Consider the following 18,069-nt stretch of genomic DNA (forward strand, 5'->3'; position numbering starts at 1 on the left):
ACACAAAGTAGTTAAAAATGTAAAATAGGTAAAGACGCCTTATCAACAAGCGAAGCGAAAAAACGTAACTGATGAGTCCTGATAAACACACAGTGGAGAGTAAACAACCCACGGCCATAAAAGGAAAGTGTAGAATCTAGAACCATGCAGCATCAAGCAAATTACATAGCCTAATGTGCGATATGATCGTTTTTTGGATATTGATTTTGAACTTGAATCAATTAAACCATCATCTTTATAGATATCCTATTTGACTGACGTCATTCAAACATTGACTGGCGCCATTTGAACAAATACCACATTAAATCACAGATGTATTTGCGTTTTGCGACTGAGTATGGCGGTATGATGATACGCAAAGTGCCGCAAGAGGACATTTCGGTCGGTGTTTGCGGTATGGTCAGACGTTTTTCAAGTTGCTGGATGGGCATTCTAACGTGTGGAAAACATGGATTTGGTTTGCTCCACATATTGCATGCCACACTTATAGAAGGTGGTTACATAGATGGCTTAGTTGCAGGATGTTACATTTTGGGGAAGCTGCAAACTTGCACACTTTCTGTAGGGGTTTTTCAAGCGGTAGTCTGACACCATGGTTCGGTGATCACCCAAATTGCAACAAAGTGCGCATTTGCCACCTGAGCTTGAAGAGCCTTTGTCGATAGCATTGCCGGCCTTGGTGATAGACATATACCCTTAAAATCGATGGCATTGCCAGCCTTGGTGATAGGCATATACCCTTAAAATTAGTACAATTGTGCCAATGTGGTCGACCTTTAGTATAAGATTCAACCAAGAGGTTACATTGCTTTATCTTTTGGGTTTAATCAAATACATGATAGAAATGCCGTAGCCAAAAAATGCGATTTTAAGGTTTTCCCAGCAGACACAAGACGTCATTTCGACGTTTAATAGATGTCGAAATGTGGTCGCGACGTCGATTCGACCAATTTCGACGTTTGGTGAAAAGAAATACCACATATTCCGATTTGATTCATGCAAAATTAAAGTATGTGGTGCATATCTTGATCTTCCACAATCAAAGACTTTCTTCAACGTTTTTCATATGGAATGTTTCTGTTGATTTTTTCAAGCTTCAGCATTTTCCAGATGGTGAACTGCAATAAAAAGTTAAAAGATAAAGTGTATGCTCATTTGACTTGACAAATTAGGGTTTACACAAAAAAGGGCTTGAGTTTTGCCACCAATAAGCAGTTTAAGTGTTATAAAACAGAGTAAATATTCAATATTGGGGGTTTTCACTGTGCTAAAAATTCAAAATAACATCAGCCAGAAATTTGTATAAAATAACATCAGCCAGAAACATTTCAATTCAAATCCAATCTACAAGTCCCTCATATGACAGTGTGCTGGTCCCCATTTTGCTTCATATAAAGGTAAGCACTATAGAAATTCTTCTCACTGAAAGGTCCATTTGCATTGCTTCATTCCTTGCCAGAACCTTGATGCCTATCAGGTACTTCAATCTTGATTCTTGGCCCATTTTAGTGTTTAAACATATTCATTTCACTGCTTAGAATGCATTTGTTTTTGTTTTGCTGTTTTACAATTAACTGCCATTTTGATGTAAAACTCAACTTACCTGCGATTATTGTCACAGAAAAAATAATATTTGCCAAAAAAATATATTTAATGCTTCACTGGCTCACTGCCATTACCGATAAAACCGTTCGCAATCGGGCTGTGTTATAACATAGGTTCTAACCAATTTTTTTAAACGCGACCCAAATCTGAGTTTTATGAACATCTCACGACCCAAGCCTCAAACATCAAAAAATGTATTTTTTTCTGATATGCATGAAAAAAGACACAGACAACCAGCTGTAGTACACAGTACTATGAAATAATGATTTATTACAAACAAATGATAGATTTTTTTGGTGTCTGATGAAACCGAAATTTTTTGCTTCATAAATCTTCAATGCACGGCTCTATTTTTCATTCAAAAGACCACTTGATATTTTATAATTAGTAAAAGGTCTGTGAATCGACTTTTAACTGTGCTGTTCGATAACGGGACGGACTGCAATTTTGAGGCCACGTCGTCACCGCATAGAAGTCTGCCCATGTCAAAATGTCTGCAGGCTTAACGAGATCGATTCATTTGACAACACTGCATATAACGTATTGTCGTCTGTATGTGGTAATGAATGGTTCATTTTACTGTACAACGTGGTCGAGTGAGGTGATTTTACTACTACATTAAGTAATTTCGTTTGTGTTCACTTAATGCAGTAATAGTTCGTTTGGGCAGAATTGAATCACCATTACCCGACCCATTTTTTTGACCCTGCACGACCCATGGTTGGGTCGTGACCCATACTTTGAGAACCACTGTTCTAAAGATTCTAACCCCGCTCGATAAGAAACGTATTATTTTGCGTAATACAGTCCATTTTAATCGGGGACTTCCTGACGGATCGAGTAAGAAATCTGAACTGATTATCGACGTCAAGATTTGTAAATTTTATGTACGTCGTGAAACAGTCCAATTTTGGTACATTTTTGTCGGTCATGTAAGAACTAGTTATCGACGTATGGAGACGCAGAAATCTTAACATTAGGTTATGTTTAAATTATGACTTTTAAACTGAGTCTTTTAAATTATCTAGCTTGTTAAAAACGCTGGTGACCTAAAGTGACATTCTTTTTTGCGAATTTAACGATATATTTATCATACCGAGCTTTTCTGACAGCGCTCCTTACCGCTGTTACTCCCTTGGGTATTAACGCAGTCATAATGAGCAAATTCTTTTGATGCGTGATCTGGTTTTCGTTATCTCCCGCGGTGACTTGCTTTGTGTTGAAATTTTGTTTGACGCGCCAACTTCTTCCCGCACAAAATCGATTTCCCGCGCAAATCTCACGGAGAAAGGAAGACATTCAGAAACGTGAGGTTTGAGTTGGGGTTTCTCTTTTTGCAGTTATTCTCGCAGTTAATACGAATTTGTGACGTCACAATAAGCGTTGTTGCTTTTTTGGTTGAAACTAGGCAGTCGTCATTCTTGCGTTAAAGGCAGTTGCAACAAAGATTGGACTGTATTCTTAAAATTTAGTTCTCAAACGATAAACTTTTTTATCACGTGGTGGTTAACGTATAACCCGGGGCAGCGCCGTTCCTCCTTCTCCCCTAAGCGAGCGTCAACACCTTCGTTTTAATTTTTTACGACCCTTCACTGTTCAAATTCCAATGCTTTTTGAAGACGTTACAATTGTCATGATTGTAATTAATGCGAATAATTCATGGGTTGTGAAACAGTAACCGCGATTGAAATCAATTGTGTACGGTACTTACTGGTTCGTATCAGAATAATTTCCCCAAAGCATATAACGCACGACTAACGTTTGTCCGAAAATGGGTCATATTCATGGGCGTCCGCAGCGGGGGCAAGAGGGGGCGCGTGCCCCCCCCCCCCCCTGAAAAAAAGAAAAACGCAAACGGTCGCAAAATCCGCATCTTAAAACAAAACACAATAAACAGTCACACAGTGTTATACAAAAACTATTCCTGGAACGTAAACTGAAGACGTCGTGGGTCTCCACCCCTTCAAACGCACCCAATACAAGCTGTAACTGTAACAGAATAGGATGAGGTTTTACCACAGATTAAATGAATCGAACATTATTACTTAACAATAGCTCGGTAACAAGCATATTATTACGTCATTGATGGATGTGTCAAAAAGCCATTATGTGATACCTTCACTGCGTCTGTTGTTACATCTGATAAGGTTCGTGTATGTAAATCCTATTTCCGTTAAAAATCGTTTGCCAACCTACCACATATTTCAGTAATAGTTAATATTGTGTTTATTGCACCACTTTGCTACATTGGGATTGGCAAGAATGAGTATCACTGTCAGATGATTTTTGTTCTGAAATACCGTTTATCGAACGGCGATGTGACGATAGTTTGCCCTCCCCTGTATTTTTTCCTGCGGACGCCCATGGTCATATTATTAAACTATGTTCAAATTAGGTGAAATTAAGACTTGTAATTCATTGACAGAAGCAACTGAAGATTTAAACACAAGTGCTTCGAATGAACTGTGTGACTCACCTATTGCAAGTACACACCAAGGTTTGTGACAGTTATATATATTGTTTTTTGTATATATCTGTTGTGATCATAAAAAATATTTTGAAACAAAATACATATACTGGTTTCTTTAGTTATAAGAGGGACTTAATTCTTTCAAGTTAAACTTTTTTTAATTTTATAGATGTCAGCAGAAATCCTACTGCATTGTCACAACGAAGTAAGTTTGAATGTTTTGTGCTCAGTGTTACATCTTATTTGCCAGTTATTGCCGATTTCTATTGATTCCCGCATTTCCTCAGTACAACTTGTGTTGTAGCCTAGTGCGTTCTGTGACGTAACAATCGACTGCCAGTTTTGTGTGATAACGCAACGTGGTTTAGTTCTTTTCGTTGCTGACTTCCGTGGAGCACGGTGCTGCGTCGGTTATTGTAGAAAAGCTGTTTATTGTCGTGTTGACGATTATTGGTGAGTCACTTTGTATATGTGTGTTTTATGACTCAATATTGTGAATTACCATGGCGAATGCTGGCCGCTGTGAACTTGACCTAAAATGTCATTTCCCTTTTTTAATAGTCATACTGCACGTGTAGTTGGGTTTATTTAAGTTGCTAAAGTTGTAATTGTTTACGCAGCATTCTTGTACGATACTCACGTGAAGCGTGACTTTCTACACTGTTGCTCTACATAGCTTGGTAAACATTGTATGTGACGTCATAATGGCATATTGTGGTCTCATGTTTTATTGTGTATTTAGGTGTGTGACAGTGATTTCTGGGATTGCCCATGTTATTTGTTTTCTTCCGGTTCCCATAACAGTTGGCGAGCTTAAAGTTACATTCCTACATTAAAGCGCAGTGCTAATGCCATGTCTTTGTAGAAACCGTTTCCGATCGTTTCTATCGCCTCCCACCGTCCTCTTCATTCTTCATTGAAAGTGTTTGAATATAAGATCTACAAAACACCCTATCTGTGTGGACTGCGTGTTGGAGACCTTTAGGAATCGCGTTTCAATCCCCCTCGTGTGACGTTCCGCGCTGTAACCGGGGCGCGTTCACGGGACGTTACATGAAAGTGGTAGTTTTTGACTGTGCTACCAAATACCGCGACCAGTCGTTGAATGAAGCTTTACTCCAGGGTCCGAATCTGACCAATTCCTTAGTAGGAGTTCTTTCAAGGTTTCGGATGGAAAGGGTAGCTCTTGTGGCCGACGTGGAGGCCATGTTTCATCAGATACGTGTGAAGCCGACAGATTGTGATGCACTTCGGTTCTTGTGGTGGCCCGATGGCGATGTGTCGAAGAAGCCCACTGCGCACAGGATGCTCGTTCATTTGTTTGGAGCAACTTCTTCCCCTTCCTGTGCGAGTTTTTGTCTTAAACAAGCCGCCGATGATTTGCGAAGCGAATTTCCAAATGAAGTCGTCGAGACGGTAGAAAAGAATTTCTACGTTGACGACTGTTTAAAATCCGTGTCGACTGAAGCAGAAGCAGTTCAGTTGGTCAAAGGTATCTGTGCACTTCTTAAGAAGAAGGGATTTCGGCTAACCAAGTGGCTTAGCAACAGCGAGCGAGTTCTCGCGTCCATCGATGAAGAGGAACGGGCTAAATCGGTGAAGGAGCCGGACGTGGATGGTTCCTCGTGCGAGAGGGTACTTGGCGTTCGATGGAACGTTTCGTCGGACGAGTTCGGTTTCAATGTCGATGTAAAGCAGCCTGCAGCCTACACCAGAAGGTCAATCCTGTCGGTGGTAAGTTCCTTATACGACCCTCTTGGCTTTGCAGCGCCTGTGGTCGTGGTGGCTAAGACGATGCAAAGAGATCTCTGCAGAAAGCAGCTGGGATGGGACGACGTGCTTTCCGATGAAGACTCCGAATCGTGGGCAAAATGGTTGCAGCAACTACCGCGGTTAGGAGACGTCGTTCTGTCAAGATGTGTGAAGCCCCACGATTTTGGTAAGGTGCGAAAAACGGAATTGCACCATTTTGCAGATGCATCATCTACAGCTTACGGTGCGGTGACCTATCTGAGGCTGGTAGACGAGAGAGGACGCATACACTGCTCGTTTGTAATAGGCAAGGCACGCGTTGCCCCCCTAAAGACATGTTCGATTCCCCGCCTGGAGCTGACGGCGGCCGTCGTTGCAGCCAAGTTGGATCGACTCGTGAGAAAGGAGCTACAACTGGAAGAATGCCAATCCGTGTTCTGGACGGATTCGACTGCGGTTCTTCAAAGTATTCGCAACTGCAATAAGCGCTTTCCAGTATTTGTTGCAAATCGCTTGGCCAAAATCGAGGACGTTTCCCGGCCTAGTCAATGGAGACACGTCAGCACCAAGGTAAATCCAGCGGACGAGACGTCTCGTGGACTCAGTGTGAATAAATTCCTCAGGTCCAGCCGATGGCTTACTGGACCCCAGTTTCTTTGGGAGCAAGAAGATACATGGCCTTCCTGCCCAGACTTGTCGTTATTGCCAATCGAATTTCTTTTGGTAAAGAAAGAAACTCGAACCGTTTGTCTGGTCGCCAGCGAGTCCGCTACGGATCGACTCATAGCCAGATACTCATCACTCAAATCGGCTGAAAAGCTGGTTGCTCAGATTCAAGTCGATGTTGATGTCAAGGAGGTTTCCTGCCAAGTATCAAGTACCTACTGGGCGGCTGACCGTTGTTGAACTCAAGGCTGCCGAGCTTGAGATCGTAAAGTATGTACAAAAAAAGAAGTTTCCCGGACGTTATCGCTGCGATGTCGAAGGCCAAAGGCGAAGCCATTCGTTTACCAAAGAAAAAGAGAGCTCTTGGAAAGCTCAATCAAATTCTAGTCGATGGAGTTATGAGAGTTGGTGGAAGGCTCGAGCGTGCATGTGTCGAGTTTGATGTGAAGCATCCGATGATTCTTCCATACGACCATCGGTTTACCGACCTGGTGATTATGCAGCAGCATGACGAGGTTGGCCATGCTGGAATGGGACACACGTGGTCGGCTCTCAGACAACGTTACTGGGTCATCAAAAGAGGAGTAGCAGTTCGGCGTGTTCTTGGAAAGTGTGTTTCCTGTCGCCGAAGAAATGGCTCCATGGCCAAACAGATGATGGCAGACCTTCCTGCTGCGAGACTACAGGCCAATAAGCCGCCGTTCTCAGTGGTCGGTGTCGACTACTTTGGACCTTTCCTTGTGAAGCAAGGACGAAGTGAGGTAAAGAGGTACGGGTGCATCTTTACCTGTTTTTCCACCAGGGCCGCGCATATCGAAATAACGCATTCACTGTCGACGGACTCCTTTATCGTAGCTCTCCGACGTTTTATCGGTCGTCGAGGAAGGCCAGACCAGATCTTCAGCGACAACGGCACAAACTTCGTTGGAGCTGAGCGCATCCTGCGCGAAGAACTAAACCGGTGGAATCGAAGGCAGATTTACAAATATCTGCAACAACGTGAAATAGCGTGGAGCTTCAATCCTCCCACTGCCAGCCACACGGGTGGGGTTTGGGAGCGAATGATACGCTCTGCTTTCGGAGCAGACCTTGTCCGATGAGAAACTGATGGTGGAGGTCGAGGCCATCCTGAATTCTCGTCCCTTGGTTCCTGTGGCGTTCGATCCGAAGGATGAGGAGCCCCTTACACCAAATCACCTACTGCTGCAACGTGCAGCGCCGAATATGCCCCCTGGACTGTTTACGGGGAAGGACTGTTACCATCGTAACCGTTGGCGCCAAGTACAATACTTGGCCGACCAATTTTGGCGGCGATGGTCGCGCGAGTACCTGCCGACGCTAATGCCCAGATCGAAGTGGGCAAATGGACATTCTAATTTCGCAGTCGATGACGTTGTGCATGTAGCGGATGATAATCAGCTCAGGAGCAAATGGCTTCTGGGTCTCGTGACCGATGTGCTTCCTGATCGGAAGGGAGTAGTGCGCCAGGTGGTGGTCAAGACTCACACTGGTGCCTTGAGACGCCCAATTGCAAAATTGTGTTTGCTGTGCCGCGACAACGCGATGCGTGATTAGTTGTGTGTTTATTGTGTTCGCAATTACTGCCGATGTTTGTGTGTTGTGTTGTAAATGTACTCCTTGGATTCGTACATTGTGGGGGGGTATGTTACATCTTATTTGCCAGTAATTGCCGATTTCTATTGATTCCCGGAATTCCTCAGTACAACTTGTGTTGTAGCCTAGTGCGTTGTGTGACGTAACAATCGACTGCCAGTTTTGTGTGATAACACAACGTGGTTTAGTTCTTTTCGTTGCTGACTTCCGTGGAGCAGTGGTTCCCAACCTTTTTTTGTCGCGACCCAAATACTTACCAAAATTTTGTTTTGTGGTTTCTCGCGACCCATGGATATGCATTCTTACTATTTGGGTTGTATTTTTGTTTGTAAATCAGGAAAGTTTTTCGAAAATTACTACGCTAGTTTGAAAAATAAAAACATCAAACAAAAATTATTCGTTATTCCGCCAACTTTAGAGCTGGTTCAAAGCATTATGAGCCACACAACGCTTAACAGTGATCTCACACAACCATTATGACGTCACAAACAGAATAATTCACTATCATGCCAAATAGTCATGAAATTGTTGTTGGGAAACAATTCATATCCTTGGGGGGAAAAAAATAATAAAATAAAATAAAAAATAACGCTACGAAACGTAGATGCTCTAATTGTCACAAAAACTGGCGACCCATAGGTTGGGAAACACTGCCGTGGAGCACGGTGCTGCGTCGGTTATTGTAGAAAAGCTGTTTATTGTCGTGTTGACGATTATTGGTGAGTCACTTTGTATATATGTGTTTTATGACTCAATATTGTGAATTACCATGGCGAATGCTGGCCGCTGTGAACTTGACCTAAACTGCAATGACCTAAAATGTCATTTCCCTTTTTTAATAGTCATACTGCACGTGTAGTTGGGTTTATTTAAGTTGCTAAAGTTGTAATTGTTTACGCAGCATTCTTGTACGATACTCACGTGAAGCGTGACTTTCTACACTGTTGCTCTACATAGCTTGGTAAACATTGTATGTGACGTCATAATGGCATATTGTGGTCTCATGTTTTATTGTGTATTTAGGTGTGTGACAGTGATTTCTGGGATTGCCCATGTTATTTGTTTTCTTCTGGTTCCCATAACAGTTGGCGAGCTTAAAGTTACATTCCTACATTAAAGCGCAGTGCTAATGCCATGTCTTTGTAGAAACCGTTTCCGATCGTTTCTATCGCCTCCCACCGTCCTCTTCATTCTTCATTGAAAGTGTTTGAATATAAGATCTACAAAACACCCTATCTGTGTGGACTGCGTGTTGGAGACCTTTAGGAATCGCGTTTCAATCCCCCCTCGTGTGACGTTCCGCGCTGTAACCGGGGCGCGTTCACGGGACGTTACACATCGGTCTTGTAATGTGATTGGTCAAATTGTGCGTTAGAAATTTAGAAATGCGTTAGGTTTGACATTGTGCGTTAGAAATTATTTAAACTCCATTTATAATTGTTGAGAGTGTTATGGCTTTGTTTGATCATGCTGCTTTGCCTTTTTTTAATGTAAATGGTTCAAACTAGTGATGCTAAATTAGATCAGTAATTTTAAAACACAAGCAAGCAGGCAATTGGCGACCGAAGAAAGATATGTGATGCGGCTGTCATAGCGAAAAGGTTGTGCACTCCTGGGCTTACGCATCAAGGGTCGCGTAGAAATTTATGTTTCAAAATGGGGTCGCAGAGAAAGAAAGTTTGAGTAGCCCTGGCCTAAAATTGAAATAATCCATCTTTAGAATCAGCAATTGCGATTGTTGCGTCATTGTACGCCATTGTTTCCACACAAACCAATAAAGCACAGTTGATTCTTTCACTTTGCTACACTATCTGTTTGTTATTTATTAAAATATTGTTTTTTAATGCAGTTAATGGAATTAATAAATCTTTTACTTTATAATCATGCAATTTTGTTGTTGTCATGTTACACTGTAAAAATGTTTCGACAGTGCGGCCCCTTGACTTACTTGGAAGTCTGTTTTTGGCACTCAAAGTGGTTTGAGTTTGATACCCCTGAGCTAGACTACATGAAAAATAGTTGTTTTAGAAATACTTTTAATACTAGTTTATACTTTTAATACGCATTAATATTAGTTTCAAAAAGAAGTAATATTTTGATTTTTGACACAAATCGCAGCGTTAAAAACCTGAGTGACGTTTAGGGCCAAATTAAGTGAAGCAGAACCATAAACCTATAGCATATGGTAGAGCTACTAACACTGAGCTTCACCTTTGGCCCGACCTGGGAACTTCTGGTAGGTGGCGCAAAAGAGCATAGGCGTTTATGGTGCTGACTCAGCAATTATTCTTACCGGAAACCCAAATTGCTATAACAGCACCATAAACGCCTATGCTCTTTTGCGCCACCTACCAGAAGTTCCCAGGTCGAGCCAAAGGTGAAGCTCAGTGTTAGTAGCTCTACCATAGCATATGGACTTCGTTGGTGGTTATACCACAGATAACTTAATTCAATTAAGTTATCTATGGTTATACAAACGTTATGCAAAATAGCCGACATTTATTTACATTAGGATCACAGATTGTTGACAGTAAACGTATAACAATTCATAACAAGCGTGCAAATTTGCATTGTAAAAATTTAACTTGTTTGTCATTGTAGGCAACACGTATTTAAATTGAATGTTGCGTGCTATATAGTGTGTCGGAAGACAAAAAGAACTTTGTATCAAAAAAAAATGCTGGTTAAGTAACTACCCTGCCTTACATGAATGTGACGCGAACTGCTGTGTCGTAAAAAGCGAGGAAGTGAGTTCCGGAAATTACGTACAAGCTCTGAGTGGTTGCATGCCAGCCATTCGGTGTCCCATTTCACGTCAATAATTTCAGCAGTTCAGCATGAATCATTGTCTGGAGTGTATTCTGAAACAGATACGTATTTGGAAAGTGTTATCCTGGTTCATGTTGTTTACATCAGATGTTTTTGACGCAATTATGAATCTTGTTTCAGTGAATAACAATAAAAATAAAACTTTAGAGGTTGTGTTAAAAAGTTGCCTATCGCATTTTAATGATGGTAGCTTAGATGAACATATATTTAAAACTTGCATTTCGTATCACGCCCTCAATAGCGAAAGTTTATCAGTAGATATTAAAGTTTGAGGGTTCCAGCTGTATCTGACCTTAAATGGTCAAGATGACCCGGAAGAAGGAAACTTAGTAGCAGCGACAGTATAGGCCTATTGTGTTGATGTAACATAAAAGGAACTACCGTCATTACCTGTTTTAAAAACTCAGCGTATGGTTACTTCCTTATGAACAAGATTTACCAATAGAGTGTTTGGTATTTGCTGCACAGGGGGTAAAAATTGAACCAAAGATGTTGTTACTGTATCAAGTAGTTTTGTTGCTTGCGTTATCTAGTGTAGCTGTTTCTCAATTAGCAGGTAAGCAATATTTTCAAATAAAAAAAAACAATACCAAACTAATGGAATAAGTTACAATTTGCGGTTTTATTCAGGCAACATTGATTCTGCGATTAAACTATGTGAAGATTCGACCATAGCAACATGTGATCAGTGCATAAAGGCACACCCAGATTGTGCATGGTGTGCAGCAACCCAAACGGGTGTGTCCTTAAAACGCTGCCAGCACAAAAGGTAGATTACATCACATCAACAAAACAATTTGAATACCCGAAAGGTCGGTTCTGACTTTAGTAACCATGTCATTTTACTTTTAGTAAGCTGAACTGTCCAACACCAGCAGAAATGCCCTCTGGATCTGTAAATCGTACAAAAAACACACCACTTTCAGTGCCAAATCTCAACCAAAACCAATCAGCTGCTGTACAACTTCAACCTCAAGAAATTAGAATCAAACTGCGAAAAGGTATTGGACTGTATGTATATGTACACGCGAGAAATGCAAAAATGTGGCTGTAAGTGGCTGGCTAAATCTTAACTATGTTTATTAGGCGAATCCAAAAAGTTTAACGTTACATTCCGAAAAGTTGAGGATTACCCTGTTGATTTGTATTATCTAATGGATTTGTCGTTTTCTATGCACGACGATTTACAAGTTTTGCAAGGCCTGGGTGCAACTTTGGCACAGGATATAAAAAACAATGTCACAAGTAACATCAAGGTAAACATCTTCCAGTTTCAGCTAAATTACTGTTACATGCAAATTCTTACTATTATAAACTCCAAAAATAGCAACATTTTTTTAAATACGTTGCTGTTCCATAGTTTTATTATGTGCTTTATTTGGCAGATGGGCTTCGGAACTTTTGTGGACAAAGTGATGATGCCCTTTGCAAGCACAGTCCCACAGCAGTATGTTTGTGCTTGTTTTATCGCGCTTGCTCTTTTATGCCTTGTATAGGCCTTAAAAGTGCAAATGCAAACGAAGATGTTAACGTCATCTTGATCCGCTTTGTGTGTTGTGTCGTGATACACTGTTACTGGTTGACCGCAAAAGGTCATAAAATTGACCAATTGTTTTGCAGATTAAAAAATCCGTGCGCAAAAAACCAACAAAATACACAATGTGCTCCTCCGTTTGGATTTAAGCACCAGCAAAATATATCTTCTGAACTGGAAAACTTTAAAAACAGCGTTAAAAATACAACAATATCTGGAAACATAGATTCACCCGAAGGGGGGTTTGATGCATTGATGCAGATTGCCGTATGCTCCGTAAGTAGCACATTTACTGATAACTAATCATAAAAGTTTGCATTACCAACAACGGGCTTTTTACCAGACAGTCCTTAACTTACACTTTAAAAAAATAAACGTCGAAACAGTTGCGAACAATCGAGTTGTTTTTTACCACCCAATACTCTGTTGTATGAGGCTGTATTTAGTACCAGCACTACAAGGTTGATTGTTTCAGAACGAAATCGGTTGGAGGCCTCAAGCCACCCATTTGGTGGTAGTAACCACTGATGCATCTTTTCATATGGCACTGGATGGCAAACTTGCGGCAATACTGGAAGCCAATGACATGCAATGCCATCTACAAAAGGTATTTCTACATTTAATCTATAGTGGTATTGATCGTCCAAGTTACACTGTTATTATTTCAAAGTAAACAAATAGTGGAACCATAACAAAAAACGCAATATAATGCTGTAGCGAGTGTAAACAATTCTGTACCTTTTGAATTTTCTTTTTTCCTTGTTCTGTACGAAGTACCATAAACTGTGCTTTACCAGTCGTAAGCGTGATATATGTATTTGGCTTAATAGGGTTACAACGAAGAGCTGCCAAATGACATTGTTTACTCAAAAAGTCGAGAGCTCGATTACCCATCGATTGGACAACTACGATCAGCGTTTCAAGCTAACAAAATTCAACCAATTTTCGCTGTTACCAAAGAAGTTCGATCTCTTTACGATGTTAGTGTACTTAATCGGATTTTTTTATCGTAGATCGAAAGTTTTAGGTTTACAAGAAAGTGTTTTGGTGGTATAGGGCCTCAGCCAACTCATTCCTAACTCGTTCGTGGGAGAACTGGCAGCTGATTCGGGGAACATTATAACTATTATAAAAACTGCCTACAATGTAAGTGAACTCAAATGTTTAACATACAGTTAGGCTGGGTGTAGGCTACTTGTTTGAGTTTTTCATTTATTTGTTCTATAGCAACTGAAAGAAAAACTGGAAATGACACTTGGAGACAATAAACCACCCGAGATCGATATTAGCTATCGCGTGTTTTGTCCAAATTCCTCAACTTGGAAAGATAATGGGGATCTTAGTTGTGATCAAATCAAGATTGGCAGTGAGGTAGTGTAAAAACATTGTGACATATAAACTGTGTTAATCATTTGGAAACATTTGTAAATATCATGAAATTAAAATAAAGTTAAATGTTAAAATGGCATGATGCTGATTGCTGACGTGAAAGGTTATGAGTAACAAGCACCAACACGATTGCTGAACAGCATAACATATCGCATGACGCATTCCATATGACTGAATATATCTTTAGGTATTTTATGAGTTTACTGTGACGGCTACTGATTGCCCAACAAGTTCCTCCAATCAACCTGTCATTTTTACTTCCAACTCATTGCAAGAAGACGTCAAAATATATTTTGGTATTTTATTTCAATGTCTAATACTCTATCACAAAAAGGCAGGATTATTTTGTTTTGACATACATTTATTCCATTTAAACTTTTTATTTCATGATTCTTCTATTTTGAAAAGCAGTGTTTGATTATTAGATTTTCTCTGCTCATGTGATTGTTCACAAACCCGCATCCCACAAAGTTCAAACTGCAGCACCAACGGTACGCTGGTGTGCGGGATCTGCGAGTGTGACCCTACTCATGAAGGAGCGACATGTCAATGCTTAAGGGATAGCGTTGTTCAATCCGTTGTCGATAAGTGTCGCAAAACCAACCTCAACAGCGATCTTTGCGAGTACGTATTTAAAAATATTACATTTTAATACAATTTTGAATCAACTTTGGAACGTAGAGGGCATGGAAAATGTGAGTGTGGAAACTGTTTGTGTAACGATGGATATTTTGGAACTCACTGTGAGTGTAGCAACAACGGATGTCCCTCCAGTGACAACAAAGTTTGTGGGGGTAAGACACGCAAAACATGCCGTCAATGGCATACAAACGTAAAGGTTTTGTGTATTTTTCTATAAAGGGCCTCTACAAGGCACTTGTTACAATTGTAACAATAACCCGACATGTAATTGCACAAACGGGTGGACCGAGTCGAAAATAGGAACGTGTACCTGCCACGAAGATCTGTGTAAGGTGAATTCAACTGACACAAGTCTTTGCAGTGGGAATGGCATTTGTGAATGCAGCAGATGTGTTTGCAATTCGGTAAGTTTAAAGTAAATGTTCTATAGTGAGAGACACGCTGCCACTAATCAGTACTAACTGAGGTTTTCATTAGACCCTCTGGGCCGGTCAATATTGCGATAAGTGCATCGATCCAAAGTGCAAGCCACCACAGGAACCCTGCAACACAAAAATTTCTCAATGCGCCGCCTGCCTAAACAATGCGCAGCAACTTCGACTTGTGAGTTCTATATGTTGTTTTCAGTTTTTATAATTTGTGTGCATTTTAAACAGCTTAGTAACTTTGACACAGGATGCCGCACAATCATGCAAACGGGAGTGCAATGGAACCAATTATTACTTGGACAACACCATTCCAAACTGCGGCCAATGTACCACTGATTGCCATCCAAAGTGCAGTGAAATAGATACGTGAGTTCGTAAACATGTAATTAGGTAAAGCGTACTCGGTACAACGTGCAACTTGTGCTAAAACAAACATAAAATTACTTGTTAGGACTTAAAACATGTTTACTGTTATGCAGAACAAAACTTCCTCCAACCCTTTGCACACAGCCACAGACCGACTCACCGTGTACCATCAAATATCAAGTAGTTTGGAGCAAATCTGATAATGACTATTTGTTATTGGTCAAACATTTCAATAAGGATACAGGTCAAGAAACTGTTTTTCTTACAGCTATTTTGCCTAATCAACCGGTCGAACTTGAAACGGCACTTTATCATCAGTTGAAAAAAAAATGTATTAAATTTTATCAGTGGTTCTCTTTCATAAATTGTAGTTTACGAAGAGCAGACACTTTAAGATCTGACAAAAAATGGCCGCGGTATTTTCTTTTGACGCTGTTATTTCTTTGTAGATTGCCCCCCACCAACAAATGTACTACTTATAGTTTTGCCGATAGTGATTGGAATAGTGGTGATTGGAGTAATTGCCTTGATCGCATGGAAAATCTACCAAACTATCCGGGATAAAAGAGAGTGGGTCAATTTTGAAAACGAAATGAAAAAATCAAAGTGGACCAAGGTAATATTTTAAAGTATTGCAAATGCTCGATCCGCTGTTATACAATGAAATTAAAGAAATGTTTGATCTAAAGGCAAACAAGCTTTTAGCAGGCATTCGGTAATATGATAAGCGGCTTTTATTTGCAATAGCAAACGTGATGGGCTTTACACGAACGTTTGAAATATGTCTTCGATGTAACCAACAACGTACAGCAGTTTTTTTGCTTATTAGTCAATTCTTGAAAACTGTGTTACTCAACTACATCTTCCCAAATTCTTAAACAAGAAAAACGAGGTTCAATGGGCGAGAAAGTCCCCCAGAATATTTTATCATTAACAATTATGCACGCTCTTTGCAATTCCAAAAATTATTGCATGCTGCAATCAAACAAACTAATGCAATAAAAATCGCGCTTTTGCAATGCAGGGACAAAATCCTATATTTGAAAAGCCGTTCACTAGGTTTGAAAATCCAACATTTCATGGAAATTAAACGGTCACTTTTTGCAAGGTAAGGCTTGAAATAGAAACTAATAAATAGTTTGACGTACTCTCTTAAAACTATTGGCATGTATTTCAGAATAACGTTTGCTTTGCAATTGCAATGAAGCTTGAAACTCAGCAGCGCAACGCAGGGCTGATTTAATTTACACTGTATGAAATTTGGTGTTATTTTCATTCTGTCGCATTAATTGCACAAGTCCCATAAACGAATTGGTAAAATAATTTCTTGTTCTGGGACCATTTTAAGCTTAAAATGTGTGGTTTAAAGTATTACAAAGCTGTATTTTAATTAGGATATTAATCCCGTATTCCAAAAACCAACTTCGAGATTTGAGAATCCATCATATGGAGGTGATGAGCAGTAGACAAATGTAATGTAGCCTACCTTATCGTCTATAGATAATAATATGTGAGTGTTTGGCTTGTAGATGTCATCTTTTGGTTTATTGACAGTTAAACCCTGTCGATTAAATTCATTTGTAGTTTATTGCATTTTTCTCAAAAACATTATTGTTTCACATTTAAACTTTTTTACTAATTTTCTTTATTGCTTGCAATGATACCCGTATTTCACCATCACTGCCGTTGATTACTTTTTTGCTGTTTCTATGTTCTGCTGAATTGCAATACAATATTTACGACTATTGCACGTTTTGATTTGTCACAAAAGTTAAAAGAACAGTTTACCCGTAAACGTACGTCAAAACTGCCTCGATCGTGGTTGTTCTTAAATATAGTCTTGTGCGTATTGTCGACAACAGCCCGACATGCGGACACGATTAAATGTAAATAAAGAAAAACTACTAGTATGACTTAAGTTGAGTTGAGAGAATACATTGCAATGAACAATCACAAAGTCGAAAAAAACTGCACGAATTTTGAACGTTATGGAGCGAAATTTAATGGATTGCACAATTGTTGGATCATGGCCGCGCTGCAGCTTCACTGTATTACTGGTGGAAAAGGTTGGGACCAGCCAAACACCAGTGTTAAAGAAAGGATGGTTCGACAGGTAAAGCATCCCTGTCGTATAGTTTTAGGCGTCGGAACAAAGAACACGGGCACACACGAACGAAATTGTAAGTAAGTTAAGTGTTGAAAAATAAATTGATACTAAAGTTTACTTTAAAAACGGTTTTTGGTTTAAATGACAGAATTTTTAATGGGAATTCATTTTTTTTACAGTAGACTAAATTACGGTAAAAAAAAACACTTGGTGATTATGAAAAAATAGTGATGAAAAGGACGTATATAAGAAGCATTGAGTAAACAAACAAATAATTAAATAAAACAAAAGGGCACAATGATTTAGGTATTATATACATTTCAATTGGTTATCGTTAGCTCAGCTTATCTTCCAACGCCCAGCTTTTCTTATGAAGGCACTTCACAAACCACACCTAACTTTTAAGAACCCCCACCGTGGCAGTAGACATGGTAGCACTTGCTCGGCACGCTGATAGTCGACTCCTAATCTGGTGCATTTTTACCGCTGTGATGCACGGTATGTCGATTCCCTGGGTTTCTGTTGCTATATATGGTCTTTCATATAATAGCTGCAACTTTTTACATTAGTCTTGAGAACCGCGGGTTTGGTGAGTAAACTCTCCCATCTCATGCGGCTGGCCATGCTGACGTTTGAATTCCCTCTCCGTTGTACCAAAATGCTCTTT

General features: G+C 40.1%; 3 protein-coding genes across 6 annotated transcripts; all 3 read left to right on the forward strand.

Moving 5' to 3' along the window:
- The first annotated feature begins 3,028 nt into the window (after window positions 1–3,028).
- On the forward strand, window positions 3,029–9,340 carry LOC145214715 (uncharacterized). Of its 3 annotated transcripts, none has more exons than XR_013857103.1 (3): window positions 3,029–4,102; window positions 4,245–9,068; window positions 9,131–9,340. XR_013857103.1 is itself a non-coding variant. In XM_080083302.1 (3 exons), exon 3 carries the CDS (start codon window positions 5,129–5,131, stop codon window positions 6,731–6,733), a length of 1,605 nt encoding a protein of 534 aa, XP_079939428.1. In that variant the 5' UTR covers window positions 3,029–4,102; window positions 4,245–4,755; window positions 4,818–5,128; the 3' UTR covers window positions 6,734–9,340. The 3 variants fall into 3 exon arrangements, 2 of the variants coding, with proteins under 2 accessions (XP_079939428.1, XP_079939426.1); XM_080083302.1 differs by having other exon boundaries at window positions 4,245–4,755; window positions 4,818–9,340; XM_080083300.1 differs by having other exon boundaries at window positions 3,029–3,752; window positions 4,031–4,102; window positions 4,245–9,340.
- Window positions 6,805–7,593, forward strand: LOC145213082 (uncharacterized). The gene has a single exon (XM_080081320.1). It carries the CDS (start codon window positions 6,805–6,807, stop codon window positions 7,591–7,593), a length of 789 nt encoding a protein of 262 aa, XP_079937446.1.
- Window positions 9,341–11,090: 1,750 nt separating the features above from the next.
- Window positions 11,091–16,780, forward strand: LOC145214707 (integrin beta-1-A-like). Of its 2 annotated transcripts, none has more exons than XM_080083290.1 (20): window positions 11,091–11,492; window positions 11,567–11,705; window positions 11,789–11,937; window positions 12,023–12,192; window positions 12,322–12,383; window positions 12,557–12,746; window positions 12,946–13,077; window positions 13,301–13,450; window positions 13,527–13,616; window positions 13,698–13,841; window positions 14,047–14,155; window positions 14,285–14,483; window positions 14,541–14,653; window positions 14,721–14,905; window positions 14,979–15,104; window positions 15,177–15,295; window positions 15,409–15,539; window positions 15,745–15,911; window positions 16,320–16,403; window positions 16,473–16,780. In XM_080083290.1, the coding sequence occupies exons 1-19, from the start codon at window positions 11,426–11,428 to the stop codon at window positions 16,383–16,385; spliced, it is 2,508 nt and encodes an 835-aa protein (XP_079939416.1). In that variant the 5' UTR covers window positions 11,091–11,425; the 3' UTR covers window positions 16,386–16,403; window positions 16,473–16,780. The 2 variants fall into 2 exon arrangements, with proteins under 2 accessions (XP_079939416.1, XP_079939417.1); XM_080083291.1 differs by having other exon boundaries at window positions 16,690–16,780.
- The last annotated feature ends 1,289 nt before the right edge of the window (window positions 16,781–18,069 follow it).

Source organism: Phallusia mammillata, chromosome 2 (genome assembly GCF_965637545.1).
Source record: "Phallusia mammillata chromosome 2, kaPhaMamm4.hap1.1, whole genome shotgun sequence".
NCBI classification, from domain to species: Eukaryota; Metazoa; Chordata; class Ascidiacea; order Phlebobranchia; family Ascidiidae; genus Phallusia; species Phallusia mammillata.

Bases quoted from the DNA above. Each gene is read 5' to 3' on its own strand.
- LOC145214707 (XM_080083290.1), top strand. From the start codon at position 11,426: ATGTTGTTACTGTATCAAGTAGTTTTGTTGCTTGCGTTATCTAGTGTA. The intron at 11,706-11,788 runs GTAGATTACATC...TTTTACTTTTAG, and splicing joins AAACGCTGCCAGCACAAAAG to TAAGCTGAACTGTCCAACAC. The intron at 15,540-15,744 runs GTCAAGAAACTG...ATTTCTTTGTAG, and splicing joins ACATTTCAATAAGGATACAG to ATTGCCCCCCACCAACAAAT.
- LOC145214715 (XM_080083302.1), top strand. From the start codon at position 5,129: ATGAAAGTGGTAGTTTTTGACTGTGCTACCAAATACCGCGACCAGTCG.
- LOC145213082 (XM_080081320.1), top strand. From the start codon at position 6,805: ATGTCGAAGGCCAAAGGCGAAGCCATTCGTTTACCAAAGAAAAAGAGA.